Genomic DNA, 18,856 nt, shown 5'->3' on the forward strand with positions numbered 1-18,856 from the left:
GCAAAAGACTTGAAAATTTATAAGTGTTGAATTGTAAATGTGTAGTTGAGCCTGTCCAGAAGACCAGCCCATTCCCCGACTGGGGAATAAGTCGAATGGGCATCAACTGCTTTCATCATTATTTCCAACACTGGCATTGGTAGTCATGGATTACATCTTCTGTGCAGGGCACCTGGTTAGTATGCCGTCTTGAGTTATGCACAATATTTTTTTCTGTCAGAATGTGGAGTTTCTGTCATTACTGTCGTGCAACAACGTTGCAATTGAACCAAAAAATTTGAGCAGCATGAGGTGCACTGAGGGTATTTGAATCATGATGTTTTACGTCTGCTGGTGCAGGTTTTTGGGAAGCTGCACAGATACTTATTGAGAGCATGGTTGTAGCACTGGACTGCCGAATAGATGTTTGTGCCACCACATCAGACACAGTGGTGGGGTCTTGTTCTGTTCTTGTCAGGCTGGTTGGGCAATGCCAAACAGAAGTGAGTTTGAGACTGGATTGGAAATTTCCCTGGGAATTGCCAGGATTGTGTGGGGAGGTGAAAGAGAGCAGGCACCCACATCTTGTGTTATATTGGAAATCAAAACTGGAGAATTGACGAAAGACAGAACTCACACAGAAGAATTTTCACAAGTTCATGCGTTCTGTGGTTAAAACTTGAAGAAATTGCTCACATCGTAACTTGATTGCTGCTTCACAACTTCCTTTAAAAGATGTGTGCGCGTGGGATTTTTGAGGTTTCTTTTGTGAACCTCAGATAAGACCACTGAAAATAAGCCAGGTATCAGGCTGTCTTCAAGGTGCAACGTAAGAGCAATGGGTTTCAAGGGATTGGAGTGATGAAGGTGCAGCACAAGATTAAACCTCATGTGTGCTACAGTTTGTGTCCTCAACTCTTGATCCACATCGCGTTGGTCTTTGCGCATGTGATTGTTTAGTAATCTCACATTAACCGTGGAGTCCAAATCATTTTTATACTGAAGCATGTCCAAGATGTCACCAAAACATACGCACCTGAAGGTAAAAACCGCACTTGATTGATCCGAGCGGGAGATTTCTTTTTAAGTGTGCTTGAAATTTATTCTTGAGTTAATAAATTGCCTAAGAAACATTTTATGCAAACGATCTACAAACTGGGGAAAGGAAGCTACACCATAGTTGGGTTCAAAATCAATTTCAAATAATAGGGCTCTGGTTATTTTACAGACTGTGTCTCTGAAGAATGGACAGGAATTCCATGGCTAACTGCAAGGGACTGTCACAGTGGATAATCGTTCACTCAGTTGTAGATGTCTTATTTCCTTTTGTCTTTGTATACAGATAAAATTACTTTTTTTCTCTATTGTGCGTAAAATAGTTCTCAATCAGTTCTTTAGTGATCTGATTCGATCTGTATATAATGCACTTTTCATTATATTGATGCTAGTCTGCGTAGTTGTTGTTAACACTTTGGAAGTACAGTGTCTTATTAGTGTTTTCACTTTCACTGAATATTGCAACCGTTTCTGAAAATCTTAATTTCTCAAAATTTACAGCTGCCCACAGTCCAAACAGGGGGTAACGAATTCACCCTACCGAGAAACTAAAAGAATTGTTAACAGGCGATGTATGCCTTTTAATTCCTATTTTTTATTTTTCTAGTCTTTTTTTTTCTATTTCATATACTGTATTTTTAAGAATAGGTAGAAAACTTGTTGGCAACAAGTGCTAAGTAATGTGCATGGTTAAGGAAAGCCATTCAATTAATCTTGCATTGTACAATGAATTTTTTGCTTTTTGATTTGGCCTGGTGTCTCATAACTAGGAATAGCTGCTTTGACCATGCCTAGCAGATGGTTTACATTTTTTTTTAAAAAATGAATGAACTTACAAACTATTTGAGTAGCCTTTAAAACAAAGAAAAAAATTCTGTAAGAACGTTAGCTAGCTCAGTTCCAGTTTGCATGTTTACCACATTAAAGTTAACAATGCTGTTTTAAATGAATGAGCAAATCAAGATGTAGTGAACTAGCAAGTGAAGACATAGTACTTAGTATAGTGGCAAAGGAGAAAGGTGCTTTGTAGAATATGGCACTCTTGCAATAAGTGGTCCCTGTATCAAAGGTGAGACGTGATGAGTTGACAATAAGCAGTGTGTGTGTGTTTTGTACGTGTGTGTGTGGTTCCTGTCTTTTTATGCTTTACAGTCACCTTATTCTGACAAGAAGCCTGTTTATTTATTATGTTTAATTTATTTGTGTTGCCAGCGATGCGAGAGTGGTCAAAGATTTGGCAACTGGAAAATCCAAAGGGTATGGCTTTGTGTCCTTCTACAATAAGTGGGTAAGTCGGTCAGTGTTCGGACTAGATAATTTACTACGCACAAGTGAGAGCAGTCTCTTTATCAGGGAAAAAGCACTCCGGTAAATCTTGAATGTGCATTTTTGTCGGAGGAGATAACGGAAACCCTGTCACAGTGTGAACTAAACAAAAACACGTTCCAGCTAGATTGAATGTCACGTGGTTCTTGGCTTGAACAATGACACCTTCAAAGAAGCCCCAACTCCCTTATCCACCCAAACCTCTTTGTAGCATTTTGCCTTGAACCTTCGATTTCCCCCTCTGATTTTATCGTCAGCAGCAGAGCATTCAGTGGTTTTTGTCCTTGGTTAACCTTGCCTTTTGGCAAAGGTTTTAAAAGGATGTCCCACTCCTTTCAAAAAAATGAATGAAAGCCCAACACTTGAAACTTGCTCTCAGCATCCCTCTTGTCAAAAGTTATTCTGCCTAATCATGCAATTTTTCAGCTCTGTGAAGCACTTTGGGCCTTAGTATTGCAGTTGAAATGTTAGAAAGACTCTCATTTCTTGTTGGAGATGCTGAGCACTGACAGTATGTAAGCTTTGGGCTGATGCGCTGCATTGTGGGATGCTTATGATGGGTGAATATGCAAGGCATTTGGTTGGGAGGTTAGCCCCTTGTAAAGGCAAGTAAAGCAATGCTGATCTTTGCCTCGGAGCACCTTCTGATGTGTATTGCTGAAAGTCTTGTGTGCTGTTTGTGGTGAGCGTTTTGGTTATTGCCTCCAGTGACTGAAACTTTGTCTCTCTCCCATTGCATTGAATTGCAGGATGCGGAAAACGCCATTCAACAGATGGGAGGGCAGTGGCTTGGAGGAAGGCAGATCCGAACAAACTGGGCAACCCGCAAGCCTCCTGCCCCAAAGAGTACATCAGAGCGTAAGTTTAGTAAGCAGCGTACTGGAGGTTCCAACAACTCGCACTATATTGTGTAAGGTTATAAAATCAGAGTTTTCCACTCAAGAATGCGAGTAAGGCAAATGTTTGAACAGCCCTGATAATGCAGCTTGACTCAAGTGCTAAGTCGTTGTACATTTTGACAATCAGATGTGAGTTCAGTTTAGTGCATGCGATTTAGGGGAATTCATAGGCTTCGTCCTTTCATGGATTAAGTAAATTGTGGTGACAAACTTGTGAGATTCCAAGGTATCCTCAGCAGGCTGACTTAGTGAATGAAACTTTGGCAAGCAAAGATAGTTTTTTTAAAACCTTCAGCTTTTTGTGACTAGGTTTTTTTCGAGACTTTACTTGATCTGTGCACTCTTTTTTGCCCTTTTGCAGCAAATACCAAACAGCTGTCCTACGAGGAAGTTGTAAATCAGTCCAGTCCCAGCAATTGTACAGTCTATTGCGGTGGCATAGCAGCTGGACTTACAGGTAACTCCCCAGTGTCTCACGTCCAAGTTTTAATGCTATGACTGCAGTGAGGAGAAACGGCACTGATGGCAAGATCATCTGCTCGATGAGGTCTGTCATTCTTGCAAATGATTTGCACTTCACCTATCTACATCTGTGTGGGATAAGGCTAAATGGGTAACTAACGGTGCAAAAGACCCCCTCTCGCCATTCTGAAATCGTGGACCAGTTTCCATTTCTGTCCACGTGCAACCTGTCAGTTTGGGCATGGGCAAATTGCTCACCTATGTGTATTGTCTTGCTTTTGTCACTGTTTAAAATATCTGTCACTTCCTAATCCACCCACTCGATCAGTGTAGTTCCTTGTGAAACACTTGGAATCATCAAGATTCTCATGTAGCGCTGACAACACATGTTATTATATTTCCTGAAACACTGTCAGCAGCCACTTTTTAAAAAATTTTCAGTGACGTATAATTTCTCCTGGCAGTTACTGCTAAATTATTTGATACCCAGGTGACTTAGTTTTCCGTTTTTAAGTTAATAAGGCTGAGGTGTGTCCGTGCTCAAAAACAAAACTTCAAACGCCATCCCAAATTGGGAATGGGTTATCAGGGTAAACACGGTCTGTTCTTTAGTGTGCCCAAGGATAACTGGCTGCTACCTCCTTGTGACATTCTTCCAGTACTCCACCCGCTCACTCATTTTGAGGCTAATAAGCAATGTTTTCCAAATGCACAACTGCTTTTGCCGATTGGAGATAGTTCAAATTCTCTAAGTGATGAGCCCTCAAGGAATGAAAGTTGGAGAGCTTGCATCAAGGAAGTCTGAGCTGGTGACTTGAACTCGAGACTCTGCTGGAAAAGGCTCATATCCAACATATTGTCTCATCTACATCTTGATCCTTGTCGACCTTAAACTCTCTGGACAAATGGCAAGTAGCATTCATGCCATTCAAAGTGCCAGAGAAAGACCATCTCCAACAAGAGACAACCTAACTATGGGCCCATGTACACTCTCTCAATCCCCCGTTGGCAACATCCTGGGGGGGTCACCATTGACCAGAAGCAGAATGGGACCAGCCTTATAAATACAATGGCTTTAAGAGCATGTCAGAGGCAAGGAATCCTGCACCAAGTAACTCAGCATATGCAAGGCACTCGTCAGGAGTGTGATGGAATACTCCCCACTTGTGTGTGAGTGCAGCTCCAATGGTGTGCAGTTCGATTGAAACAATCCAGCAGCAGCACCCTGCTTGATTGGGATCACATCCACAACACATGGAATCCCTCCCCTATCCGCTCAGCAGGAGCAGCAGTTTGTACCACTGCAAGATCCATTGCCCTTTCAACAACTCCTTCTAAACTCATGACCACCACCATTGAGAAGGGAAAGGGCAGCAGATCCAGGAACACTGTCCCTCACGGCACCGTGTGGGTGTCCTGACACCACTCGGATTGCAATGGTTCCAGAAGGTGGCTCACACCCCACCTTCTCAAGGGGGTAGTTGGGGATGGGCACTACAGCTGGTTCAGCCAGCCATGCTCCCATCCCACAAATGAAATTTTTAACAGTTATTGGTCAAGAAATACAGTAAACTTAATATCTGTCTTCTTTTAGAACAACTCATGCGCCAGACATTTTCACCCTTTGGACAGATCATGGAGATCAGAGTGTTTCCTGAGAAAGGGTATTCGTTTGTACGGTATGTTTCAGTCTTTGAACAGTTCGTATTTTGCATTGGTTTTCAGTTTCGGTGAAAGAACTGAGAACGAGTAGCTGATTAAAGAGAGCAAAGGCATTCAGATTTATATTGTACCTTGTGAGGGCTCTCAAAGTGTTTCCTGTGAACTGAATTGCCTGAAAGTGTGCCATGACATAATTAATTTTGTGTACAGAAAGTCAAGAGACACAGTGAGATTGAATTTTGAGTGAAACCAATTTACTTGGTTTTAATGTTAGAGGGAGGAGTATTGGACACGATCTAAGTATTCGAGGTTGTAGTGGTTAGGTAGGATTTTTGTTGTCCTCTCTTTCAATCTAGATGCACCATCATCTACAAGATCCATGCTAGCACTGGGAGTGGCACGGTGGCTCAGTGGTTAGCACTGCTGCCTCACAGAGATAGGGACCCGGGTTCCATTTCAGCCTCAGGCAACTGTCTGTGTGGAGTTGGCACATCCTCCCCACCTCTGTGTGGATTTCCTCTGAGTGATCCAGTTTTGTCCAAAAGTGCGCAGGTTAGGGCAGATTGGCCATGCTAAGTTGCCCATTGTCTCCTGGGATGTGCAGGCTGGGTGGATTAGCCTTGGAAATGCAGGGTTGTCGGGATAGGGTAGAGGCAAAGGCCTGGGTGGGGTGCTCTCTGGAGGGTTGGCGTGGACTTGACGGGCTGAATGGCCTGCTTCCACACTAGAGGAATTACATCTGGACATCTGAAAGCCTTCAGTCGGGTTTGCATCCCTGCTGCAAATGGTTAGACTGTCTGATCTCAAATAATGAATGAGCAGAAATGCTCTCCCAGCCAAATATTGTAGGCTTTTAACATTTTAGTGAAGATCTGTAGCTCACGATTTGGTTGGACGCGCTGTTGGTCTGTTTGTTAAGCTAGTCCAAGGTTGCAGACATTTTGTCCCCTTTCTGGGTGACGTTGTCAGTGCGACATTCCCTCCTTTGACGCACTGCTGTACTGTTCCACCTTGAATTGATGTGGTTCTGTTTGAGCTGTTTCCGGTTCTTGTCTGTGTGCGTGGATACCAGTGCACTGTGCACGGTGGAGGGCAAAGAGGCAGACAGTTCACGACTCACATCTATGAACACCGACCTGCAAACAAGCGTCACAACTAACTCTCTCTGGTATCCATACACACACACGGGCAACAAGAGCCACGAGTTTGACTGGGGCAACACAACGTTACTAGGACAGGCTCCATAAAGAATAACAAGGGAATTCCTGGAAAAACAGTACACATCCTTGGGCTCCATCAACAAGTACATTGACCTGGACCCAATATACAAAAGTGCTGCGATGGAAAACCAGAACTGGCACTAACTGGAAACAGCTCAAACAGGACCACATCAATTGGCATCACAGGAGTCAACACAGCACCGAGAAAGGTGACAAAAAGTCCGCCAGTTAACCTACTAGCTTGGTGAACAGACCAATAAAGAATCCGTTGAGGCCTTTGTTTGCTGTTGCCCCCATGCATTCTGTTCTGGAAACATCCACTCTGTCCTCTCGTGATTGACCACCTGAGATTCAACAAAGCTGTTGACAAAGTCAGTGCCTGTCTTCCTGCTCCCTGAAACTGTGCTATGAATAGTTTATGACCAGATTCACGCACTCTCCCAAGACTGTCTACTTGCACCTTTGTTGTATCCCCTGACTCCAGATCTGCATCAACTCACTGACTCCTGTAGCCCTCGTTCATACCTTGTGATATTTCCTTTGATTTCTGGTTAAACAAGCCTACACTTAAGAATTTTCATCGTTATTTTCAGATCCCTTCATGATCTTGTGTTTTTTTTTCCCAGCTTTGTAATCTGCAGTCCACCAATGCAGTTACACACCTACAATTCTAGAATGCTACTTCACTGGTTTAAATTACTCCCACCGCAGGCACAACTGTCCACAGCTCTGGAACTCCCCCGCTAAACTTCGACTTGCTGTATCTCATCACCTGTGAGGCACTCCTAACAACAGACCTCGAGATTGTGGTTGTCTAGTATTTATTTCCGGGGCGTGACATGATATTTTGCTTGATGATCATGGTGTGAAGTGCTTTGGGATGTGTCATCGCGTTAAAGAAACTCCCTAGGTCTGTGCAAAGACATGAATTCTTTGGTAGGGGCTCCTTTCGGAGAACAGATGTGGCACTGATTCTGGATGGGATGTGAGATTTTGAGACCAGTTAGGAATCCACTTCAGGCAGCGTTGTCTGGGGATTTTGTCAGTGGCTCTGTAGATCTATGCTGAGTTTGTTTACTTCACTTACAGAGCTTGCACTGCATTTAACTCAACAAGGGGCCTCCTAATGAAATGAATTGCAGCAAAGGCATGCCAAGGTTGTTGGTCGCACCAGCGCAGCTGGGTTTAGTTGCCTGGAAGAGTCTAGATATGTCATGAGAAAAGGTACCGGGACCGCTGCAGATTGGTATTGCCCTGCATATTGTGTTATGTTTATTGAACGAACGTGTGGTTTACTTTAGCAGTGGAACCACTATTCCAGTGGTGACTCATGGTCTTGCTGGATCCTTGGTATGAACTGTTTAAATCTTGGGATCTGTTTATCTTGTACAAGTCATCTGTCTTTAGTTGCTGAATTTTGTCAAGCTGTTGTATTGGCCACTCAGCTTCCTCGTGATTTCCTGGAAAATACTTGCTGCATATTGTTATTCGCTGCTGATATCCGAGAAAATATGTATTGTACAGCCTGCATAGAAAGAATGGGTTTTGTCTGTTTTGAAGACTCCATTTTGAGCCTTCTGATGTCTTTGTAGTGTTGACTAACTTTAAATTGCATGTAAATTAAATGCCTGTATAACAAAGAGAATTGGTAGCTTTGAATAAGTATTGACTGTGCATCATTGAATTCAAACGTATGTTTTGATTGTGCCATGTGTCAGAAGAATTTTGAGCGTAATTATTCTTGGCCGTGCAGATCTTGGACTTGAGCGGTTGAGTGGTGTAAGATGCAAGGTTTGTTTTGTACCAAACATGAATGCCATGAGTTGCTGCATTGCAATTGAATCACTGGTGGGTAATGCGTTGGCTGAAGCGTTTTTGGAAGAGCATTCTACAAGTCGGCGCAAGCAATTTCCAGAAGCTGGAGATGAATTAACAGTTCAGCTATTTGTCCTTTCAGACCATATTGTGATCTTGTGTTGGCACTACAATAAAACCATAATGTATTGATTTGAAGGCAAATTGTGTGGTTTGAAAAGCTGGACTCTTGTGTTTTGCTAGTTGGAAAGTAAAAGAAAGTTTATTTTGAGGAATTAATTTGTGGTGGAAGTACTGTGAGGAGAGAAGGCCAGAATTAATGAGGATCTGTCACTGATGAGCTAAAGTCCACGAGAGTTGATGCATTGCAAATGAAAGGGGGGGGGGGGGGGGGTCAAAGTCGGCTGTTTATCTGATTGGTGCAAGTAGCCGAACACTTGACCAGCTTTTACCAGCACAAAGACATGTCAAGAAACTTTCACATGGGTTGATTTTCTCGCTCTTGTGAAAACACAGCCAGTCAGGCAGCATCCAAGGAGAGTGAGAGTTGACGTTTCGAGCATCAGCTCTTCGTTACGTTTGAAATGTTGACTCTGCTGCTCCTCGGCTGCTGCCTGACCGGCTATGCTTTTCCAGCGCCACCCTTTTTGACTTTGACCTGCAGTCCTCACTTTGTCCTGGCTCTTGTGAAAACCTAGTGAATGAGTGCAAGGGGTGAGTATTTTTTCTCATGCTAAAGAGAGAAGCAGTGACTTGTCATACAATAGGAAGGAAAGCTCCAAGAAAGTATCACAAAACTGGTCAGGCATGTCCAGTATCGGGCAGTTCGTGACGAGCCAATTACAAAGTCGGTTTCTAAGCCGATTATTGAAAAGTGATATGTCTACTTTGTACGTGGATGCCTTGTTCTGGCATCATGTTTACTATGGTTCTCTTGTGACCCAAGAGTAAAACTCAATCTGCAGTAATAGTCACCTGGACGTCAATATTGGTCAATAATCAATTTGTGTTTTGCTCTGTGTTTTCTTAGCTTCTCATCACACGAAAGTGCTGCACATGCGATCGTCTCAGTCAATGGAACCACCATAGAAGGACACATTGTCAAGTGTTACTGGGGCAAAGAGACGCCTGATGGAATGGGCCAATTCCAGCAGGTAAACTTCGCCTGATGAGCTCAAGTCCGTGTGAGTTGAGGCATTGTGAACGAAGGGGGTCAACGTCGGCTGTTTATCTGATTGGTGCAAGGAGCCTAACACTTACCCAGCTTTTACCAGCACAAGAACATGTCAAGAAGCTTCCACATGGGTTGATGTTGTGCCCCCCATTGTTTTAAACACCTTGAGGCTAATTGTGCCTCATGAATGCTTGACGTTGTGCAGAAATTGGGTAGCTGTCTCCACGGTTTTGTTAGTTGGATGTATTTGTGAGACAATAATCATGCGAGTTAAATACTCTCTATTCTGAACATGTTTTTGACCAATGGTGAACTTGCTTCAGGTGGCACCACTTGGTGATGTTGTCAGGCAGGTAGTGCCTTGGTCATTAATAGGTTGTGCTGGTTATTACAGCTACACTGAAGTTTAATCATCTACGCTTTGAGACTTGCGGTCTGGAAATCTGACATTGGAACTGACAGTCAATTGGTCAGGAGGCAAACAAGTCTGGTGTCCTGGTTAAAGTAAAATAAAAATAGGCAAAGCTCGCGGAAGCATTGATTGGTTTGTTTTCACTGTACACCACTGGAATTCTAGCATCGTCATAGCCTCAAGGTTTTTAAAACCTTTTGATGTGACATAGGCAAGATCAGTATTTGTGGCAGCCCTTGAGGAATGGTGCCTTCTTGAACCACTGCAGTCCATCTAGTTTGTGTCTTGGAGTGGTTCTGTACAAATAAGTGGCTCACTGAGCTGTTTCGGGGGCATATAGGGATCGACTGCATTACTGTGAGCAACCTTCAGAAACGACAGTCATCGTGTTTCTCTCCCAACCCCAGCCAATCTCTCTTCCTTTGTTTTTTTCTTTCAGCAAAATCAGATGGGTTATGCCCAGCCTTGGAGCCAGTTTGGCCAGTGGTATGGGAATACTCAGCAGTTCGGCCAATATATGCCCAACGGCTGGCAGATGCCACCTTACGGAGTTTATGGGCAAGCCTGGAACCAACAAGGATTCAGAGTGGAGTAAGGCGATTCTTTTTTCTTTCTTTGCTCAGTTTATTAACGTGGATGCTTGGATATTTACCAACCCATCTGTTTAACTGGGTTGGGACGACACGGTGGCTCAGTGCTGAGCACTGCTGCTTCACAGCACCAGGACCCTGGGTTCGATTGCAGCCTCAGGTGACACTCTGTGTGAGTTTGCACATTGTCCCAGTGTCTGCGTGGGTTTCCTCCCACAATCCAAAGATGTGCACGTCAGGTGAATTGGCCATGCTAATTTGCCCATCTTGTTAGGTGCATTAGGCAGGGGTACATATGGGGAATGGGTCTGGGTGAGTTACTCTTGGGCGGGTCAGTATGGAGTTGTTGGGCTGAAGGGTCTGTTTCCATACCGTCGGTAATCTAATCAAACTGGGTTATAAGAGAGTAGTTTTCAGGAGATGTGTAGTTCTTCAGTTTGAGAAAGAATTGCCTATGCACAAGAGTTCTTGGCGTCGGCTGTAATTGCCGTGATGTCTGCTGTGATGGCTCTTCACACACAGGCATCTGAGTCTTTCTATGGCTCCTGAAGACTATCTAAAGAATAAAAACGAAATCTGAGCCATGACCAGAGTCAAGAGGTGATGTTCTTGTAGGTAATTCCTCTGGAGAGAGTGCAGAGGAATGTTGCCAGGGCTTTAAAGTTGCAGCTGTGAGGAAAGGCTGAGGTTGATTTCCTCAGGCTGAGGGCTGACTGAACTGGAGTGACCAAAATAATGAGGAGCTGGGGCAGAGCAGCCAGCGAGGTTGGTTTCTCTAAGCAAAGAGATCAGTTACCAGGAGGGACAGCTTCAAGAAGAGAGATGGAAGAGTTGGAGGGGAAATAAGGAGAGCCGTATCCCACCATGGTGGGTGTCTGGAATTTGCTGTCCAGTTTAGTGGCGGGTGCAGAAACCCCAGAATTTTGGGGAAAAGTGTTTGGAGCTGTGCATAGACAACGAATCTGGAAGGCTATGAACCAGGTGCTGGAACCAAACTGAAATGAGAGGCTGACCAACAGTGTGTCTATGGGCTGACTGGTGCCTTTTTATGCGTTAACTTTTTTTCCATTACTCTGTAGCTCACATGCATGCCAAAACTGGGTCGAATTGATAGCACCTACAAAAACTCAAGGCACTCGCCTGTAATCATTCTGAAGGAAGTGGTTCACCCTTAGAGGTTTGTAAAACCTCTAAGTGGTATAGATAGGGTTAATGGTCGGTGTCTTTTCCCAAGGATGAATGATTTCAAGACCACTGGGCATATTTTTAAGGTGAGGGGATAAAGATTTAAAAAGATATGAGGGCAATTATTTTTAACACACTGATTCGCGTGGGGAATGAGCTCCCAGAGGATGCGATGGTTGTGGGTACAATTAGAACGCTTAAAACACAGTTGGCAAAGTCCATGAATCCAAAAGTTTGGAGGGATAGGAGTCACGAGGAGGCAGGTGATATGATAGTCGGCACAGGAACTAGGGGGAGTATTTTTTAGGTAGAAGAGAGAAGTTTGAGAGACCCGAGAGGTAGCTTTTTTACGCAGTGTGCGGTTACCCTGCAGAATAAGCTGCCAGACACAGTGGTTGGTGCTGGTGCAGTTACAACATTTCAAAGACGTGTACGTAGGTTCATGAACAGGAAAGGTTTTGAGGGGTATGTACCAAATGCAGGTCGTTCAGTTTGTGGAACTTGATCAGCATGGACGAGTTGGACCCAAGGATGGATTTCCATGCTGGATGACTGTTTAAAATATTTACATATGAAAGCATCATTTTCAGTGCTGCAGCCTCTCTTACCATAAAGTGATGATGTGGAGGTGCTGGTGTTGGACTGGGGTTTACAAAATTAAAAATCTCACAGCACCAAGTTAAAGTCCAATAGGTTTATTTGCAAGTACCAGCTTTCAGAGTGCTGCTCCTTCGTCAGGTAGCTGTGGAGCAGGATCATAGGACACAGAATTTATAGCAGTGTTATGCAACTGAAACTATATATTGAATAAACCTAGATTGCTATTAAGGTTTGGTATTGTATCGGTTGCAGACGTGACACTGTGATCTTGTGCTATAAATTTTGTGTCTTATGATCCTGCCTGACAGCTCCCTGATGAAGGAGCAGCGCTCTGAAAGCTAGTGCTTCCAAATCAACCTGTTGGACAATAACCTGGTGCTGTGAAATTTTTACTTGTTAAAACTAAGTGACAGTCAAAGCGTTTTGAAAACTGGAGTCTCTTAAGCTCATAAGTACTCAAAATCTGTCATCCACATGACAGCAGTGTCCTTACAGGCCCAGCACAGAACAGGCTTGTGGCCCCTGGTGTTCCTATTATTTGTTACTGGCAAGATAATCCCAGTTATTTTGTGTTCCCTCCTCTCATCCTCGTTTTCTGTCTTCTTGCAGTCAGACACCGTCCACTGCCGCATGGATGGGTGCTAACTATGGAGTCCAGCCTGCACAAGGTCAAAGTCCCAGTGTGATAACCAACCAAGCAGGATTTGGCATGGCAGGCTATCAGACCCAGTGAGCAGAAAGGACTCTCTCTTCCTACCTATAGCCAGTGGTTTCCTGCCGCAGCGGACACGTCAAGCCTTTGTTTACTTAAAAGATTTTTTTTTTCAAAAGCTAGATCAATGAAACATGTCAACTGCGTTGTATTTATTTTAAAAGGAAAACAATTCATTTTAGAAATCATGGAAATTTGTCTCATCCAAGCTTCTGTCTCAAGATGCTGGATGTCTGCCAATTTTGGTGTCCAGTTTTCTTCAAAAAAAAAATTAAAATCTGTTTCCTGTGTCCCTTGGAGAAAATAAACAAAAGCAGGGATTTCTAAGTAATGCGGCCACTGTTCTAAAAAGAGGCGGGCAAATTGCACAATACTAGATGCCGTGTTTCTATTGCAGATGCTGGGCAGTTCAGTTTTGCATTCCACACGTTTGATTTTGAAGTGTCAAATTTAATAATCCTATGTTTTCCACCTTTTTATTGTGCAAGGCCATACTTGGTAAATGTAGGAGGTTGTTCAAAACGCGAAACTCTTTGGAACACGGAAAAACAAACGTGGAGTCCCTGGAGCTTCTCAGCATGTACACAGCATAGTTTAAGGCAATGAAATACTATCGTAAAATGTTTATTTCTGTGTTTTATTTTGTTATTTTGAAATGGTATTTTAATCACTTCATTAAAGGAAACAGGTATTAAAAACACAGTGAAGTTGCAGAGAAAGCACTTCCAAGTGTTGACTTGGATTCTGGCTGCTCTCCCAGTGGTTCTCTCAAGGTTCCCTGGCCAGAGCAGTGCAGATTCAAGTGGAGTTCTCCTTGGCAATGCAGAGCGCTGCAGCATTCTCAGGAATTGGCTAAAATTGACGTTTCCAGATTTGTAGGTGACGCATTCCTAACGAAGTTCAGGCCTGCTTGCTTGCTCCCACAATCTGAATTTGGGTTTCCATTTTAAAATGAATGCACACAATCATTATTTAATAATGTCAGGGGTCAGTGTTGCTACTGGTAAAATAACACTGGCAAGAGAGGAGAGGGTGGGCAGGGAAGATCCTGAAGGACTCGGACTGAAAACAAACATGATTTGTTTTGCCGGGAATCTGTATGAAAAGATAACTACAAAATACACAACCTCCACTGTTTCCACGGGGCAACCCGTTTTGTTTCTTTGGGTGCCTACTTCTGGCTTTTTGCTTTCCTTGTTTTTTTTTTCTCTCTGATTTTGAGAGACTGATGGTAGGAATCAAGTTCACTGTCGTAGTTGACTACTGACTTGAGTGTCGGCTCATCAACACTTTCAGGAAGTTAGCAGCAGCAGTGTCTTAAAGGCTGCAGTTTGTTTGGGATCACAGTGCATCTCAAACCAAGATATCAGCCTGCGTACATGAAAGGCGAATGGGGTGGGGAGGGTGGGTGGGAAGGTAGGGGGTGGTGGGGGCCGGGGTGGGGGGAGGGTAGGGAAATTGCGCAAAATCTTATTACTGTCAGTGATATGCCAGCATGGCAGTGGTGGCTCTGGCTGCTTCCACAGATGGTTGTGGGTTCTGCTCCACGGGCAGGGGTTGGGACTGTGTGTCCGAACCATTGCAGCCAGTCCATCCGCCACAGTTGATATGTTTTGTCTGTTCTTGGCTGAGTCGCTATTTGGAGCACCTGGGGGCTGAGGGAAGACGAATTTGAAAAGAAAATCTCTTGACGTGTCTCTTCAGAGGGTGTTCTGAATGATGATCTCTAGTGTAAATGATCAGCTATGCTGCATATGCATAAGGAGGTACTGTAATTGTATTTTACTGCATATCAGTTGTGTGTTGGTTTTAAAATGTTCCGTCCCAGGATTATTGGGGGAAAGTTGGCTTTTTTTTTATATTTTCCCTGCCGGTTGTCTCCTCAGCAACGTGATGATTGTCTCGGAATTCCTTCCAGCCGAGATTCTCTTCCGTAGTCAGGAAGTTAGGAAGACAGCTCACCTCACCGAGATTTCTTCAGTATCGTCTTAATGTGATTGTCCATGTTTGCCTGGGCTTCTGATCAAAAGGGGCTCTGTGCCAATTCAAGTCGTTGACAGCGTGTTAATGGACAAAAGGTGAGACAGCTGACTTGCCATTGAGTTCATTTGGTCCTCACACAGAGGTGTACTGCACACAAGGATCCGGCCATTCGAATCCTCTTCTGTAGAATACGTGTCGTTGCAACAGTGAGTCACAAGTGAAAATGTTTCATTTTCTCTCTTCCAAGTCTGTTAGCTTGACAAACGTGCCTGTGCACTGGCCGCAGAAGCTATCTGGGCCATCTGTGACTTGCCCTAAGGTGACTATGTGCGCAGGTGCTTGCCAGATACACTATATGCACATTTAACCAATTTTAAAATGGGTTAATGTATTTTTTATTGGATTGTTTGGCAAGGTTTTTACATAATAGATGCTACATTTAGTTACCAAAATGTGTAACTGGTTGGCCCAGCCCCAGGAGTTTTAAATATATTGTCTTTTTGGAGTGGATTGATGCACTGCAGATTAATCTTTCAGAACATATGGATCATTTTGTTTTTAAGAAATTGAGCTAGAAAATGCTGCAGACTATATCCCTTTTGTTAGTCGATAAGGGCTGGCACTTGGAAGCGACTGTTATTCCTTCCAGTTATCATGATTAACCGGTTCATGTGGGAATGTTACGTTTCTCTCCAAGTGATTCATTGGATGTTGTGGCAGATAAACCACAGGGAATAGAAGTAATGCCAAAGACGGTGTCCATGTTTTCGCTCCCAATTCTGTCCCACCCCTCCCATCAAAACCAAATCTCGTGTTTGCGCACATGCTCCATCAGTGAAGTGAGTCAAAGAAACAGCCAACTTTCAGAGCAACACGGCTCACTTGCAACATCCTTCATATTTGGTGCTGTAGCCCAGGGGATCGAGACAGAGTGCTCCTACCCACTTAGGCTCCCCGAAGTTGTCAGAGGGAACCTGTGGTTCCAGGCTTCCAGGTCAGGTGGGAGTGGGTTTTCACGCGGATGAACTGGGGAAAATAAATGCAGCCTGAGCAGGCCACGAAGAAAAGGGATAAAGTCTCGATTTTCTGTTTAAACTGCGTCAGCGTTTTAAAGAAAACAATTCACCTCAGGGGAATTCTATTCCAGGCAAAAATCACATGAACTAGGTTTGTGAAGGACCAATTGACTTGCATTCGGGTTTGTTAACTGCACGGCCTTGTTGGTATTATAACTGTAGCAGTTATTAACAGTCAATAAATAAAACGGTCATTGGGCCATCATACTGAACTCCTCCACTCTGTTTAATCACAGCTTTTTTCAAATTCTCGTTTGCTGCTTAGTGTTGTCTTACAACTAATGAAATGTACTTCAGCATTGTACCAAAATTGATGGCTTGTTTTGATCATGAGATTGGTATGGATGCCTATCTGGACATTGGTGCCAATTTGCACTTGTTAAGAAGTGGGAGACGTGTTAGACACAATCAATGGACAATTCTGTCATTGATGATGTTACGCCACTTGGCTTCAGATTCTTGGCCAGCAGCATCTTTTGCAGGAGCACCCCCTAATGATATTAATGTCAGTTTGCATTTATATGCTGCCTTGAACTGAGAAAATCCTATCCAAGTGGTTCAGTGTTGCTGCACATCCCACTGTCACACCAACAAAGGGTCGTGGGAAGGATATTGCGGTTGAACAAGGAAGGTTGACAATAATATGAATGAATGGCAGGGCAGACTCATGAGTGGACTCATTTGTACATTCACAAAATGAGGAGCAAAGAGTGATAGAAGCAGCATCGTAAAAAAAAAAATGGGCTGCATTCAAATGTTCTGTGACAGTGACATCTTTGCTCAGTGAATGGTTGCATGCTGTGTGGGCTTTCGTGCATCTGCTGATGTGAAGCAATTTTCACCTTTTAAGGAGCTGCACAGAACACTCCCAGGTTAAACCCAAACTTATTAAAATTACAATAGATAATCTAGCAATGTTTCACCAAAGTAATCAGTAATTAGTCCGAGAGTTGAATTTTAATTCTACCTGTCTTGGCACTGACTAATGGGAAGCCTGACTCTCAAGATCTTGCCATTTTCGGTCAGTTTCTATGAAACATTTTCTGAGAGATGAAGGTGACTGCTTGCTGAAATGCAAAGCTCTGAAGCTGTGGCTGTGCCAGCAGTGAAGGTGAAATCTTGTGGACTGAACATGATGAACCAGGCTTGGGGAAAATGACCAAAGTTGCAGTCTCCATTGGGTGACTGGGAGCAAGGATCCTAATGCAGATACATGGGGTTTAAATTTTACAAGGTCAACCTGAACTCCGTCCCAACACCATTCAACTTTCACCGATAACCTGTTAGTTGGTTTTACGTTGTCTTCCTTTGCTGTGAACCTAATCCCTGTTCAAAGTTTGGAGATGCCGGTGTTGGACTGGCGTGCACAAAGTTAGAAATCTCACAACACGTGTGTGTGTGGGAGTGTGTGTCTATCGATAAGGGTGTGTGTGGGTGTCTTTGTGCACATCTGTACTTGTGTCCGTGTGTATGTGCGAGTGTGTGTGTGTAGTGCAGTGGGGTCACCTGTATTGTCCAACAGGTTTAATTGGAAGCACACTAGCTTTCAGAGCAACGCTCCTTCATCAGGTGATAGTGGAGGACTCGATCGTAACAGAATTTCGAGCAAAAGTTTAGTGTGATGTAAGTGAAATTATGTATTGAAAAATTTGGGCACCACACAACAATCAACAGACAGGAGGGTTCCCTCCCAGTTGGGGAACACATCAGTGGTCCAGGACATTCAGCCTCAGATCTTCAGGCAACCAACCTCCAAAGTGGACTTCAGGACAGGCAGCTGAGAAAAGTGGCCAAGCAGAGGCTGATAGCTAAGTTCAGTCCCCATAGGAAGGGCCTCAACCGGGACCTTGGGTTCATGTCAGATTACAGGTGACCATCATTGCACTACACACACACACACACACACACACACACGAACATAGGTACACACACACGTGCGCAGACACCCACACACACTCACATGCACCCCTCACAGACTTAGGACACTCTGCACTCACTACACATACACACACTCTCTCACACTCTCAACCCCCACCCCAGACAGATACACACACAGACAAAGACCCACATGCACGCACATTTTGTAGGGTGAACTTGTAGAGTTACATTGTACTTTGCTCAAAAACTGCATGCGTTCATGTAGAACTCAGCTCAAAAACTGCACGAGTTTATGTAAAACTCTATTACCTCACTTTTTAGATTAGAATCAATCTAAACATCATGGCATAGACAGAGAATGCAGGGGGCCAACACCTTCAACATATTGTCTATCTATCACCATTGTTAACAGCTAACCCGAGAATGCAACTTTAAAAAAAAAGATTTTGAGATTTACACATGAAAGAAGTGAAACTATCACTGTATTCTAACAGATGAAAGGCTGAACAATCAATTTTTCAATATATAATTTCAGTTTAGACACACTGCAAATTTTTGCGATAAATTCTGTGTTAGGATTGAGCCCTCCACTATTACCTGATGAAGGATCGACGCTCCGAAAGCTAGTGTGCTTCCAATTAAACCTGTTGGACGATGACCTGGTGTTGTGATTTTCAGTCTGAGCAAAGCTGCATTATCATACTGCCTTACGAGTGATTTCAGAACCTTCCCCTGCACAATTTTGTCCACCTGTTCATTCAAGTTTTCACTGATATGATTTTTTTTGTAAAAATCAACTTTCCAAGTGGTAAGTTTGTTTTAAAGAT

At 43.6% G+C, this 18,856-nt stretch overlaps 1 protein-coding gene across 2 annotated transcripts in view; it reads left to right on the plus strand.

Moving 5' to 3' along the window:
* LOC132837056 (cytotoxic granule associated RNA binding protein TIA1-like) overlaps window positions 1-13,717 on the plus strand; it is a 37,232-nt gene extending 23,515 nt beyond the window's left edge. For both annotated transcript variants that reach the window (XM_060856732.1, XM_060856733.1), the window contains 7 exons: window positions 2,248-2,323; window positions 3,111-3,219; window positions 3,622-3,717; window positions 5,317-5,401; window positions 9,450-9,573; window positions 10,445-10,596; window positions 12,990-13,717. In XM_060856732.1, coding sequence (XP_060712715.1) covers window positions 2,248-2,323; window positions 3,111-3,219; window positions 3,622-3,717; window positions 5,317-5,401; window positions 9,450-9,573; window positions 10,445-10,596; window positions 12,990-13,113 — 766 coding nt within the window. In that variant the 3' untranslated portion in view covers window positions 13,114-13,717. The remainder of the gene's footprint in view (window positions 1-2,247; window positions 2,324-3,110; window positions 3,220-3,621; window positions 3,718-5,316; window positions 5,402-9,449; window positions 9,574-10,444; window positions 10,597-12,989) is intronic.
* The last annotated feature ends 5,139 nt before the right edge of the window (window positions 13,718-18,856 follow it).

The sequence above is a fragment of the Hemiscyllium ocellatum genome, chromosome 48 (genome assembly GCF_020745735.1).
Source record: "Hemiscyllium ocellatum isolate sHemOce1 chromosome 48, sHemOce1.pat.X.cur, whole genome shotgun sequence".
Classification (NCBI taxonomy): domain Eukaryota; kingdom Metazoa; phylum Chordata; class Chondrichthyes; order Orectolobiformes; family Hemiscylliidae; genus Hemiscyllium; species Hemiscyllium ocellatum.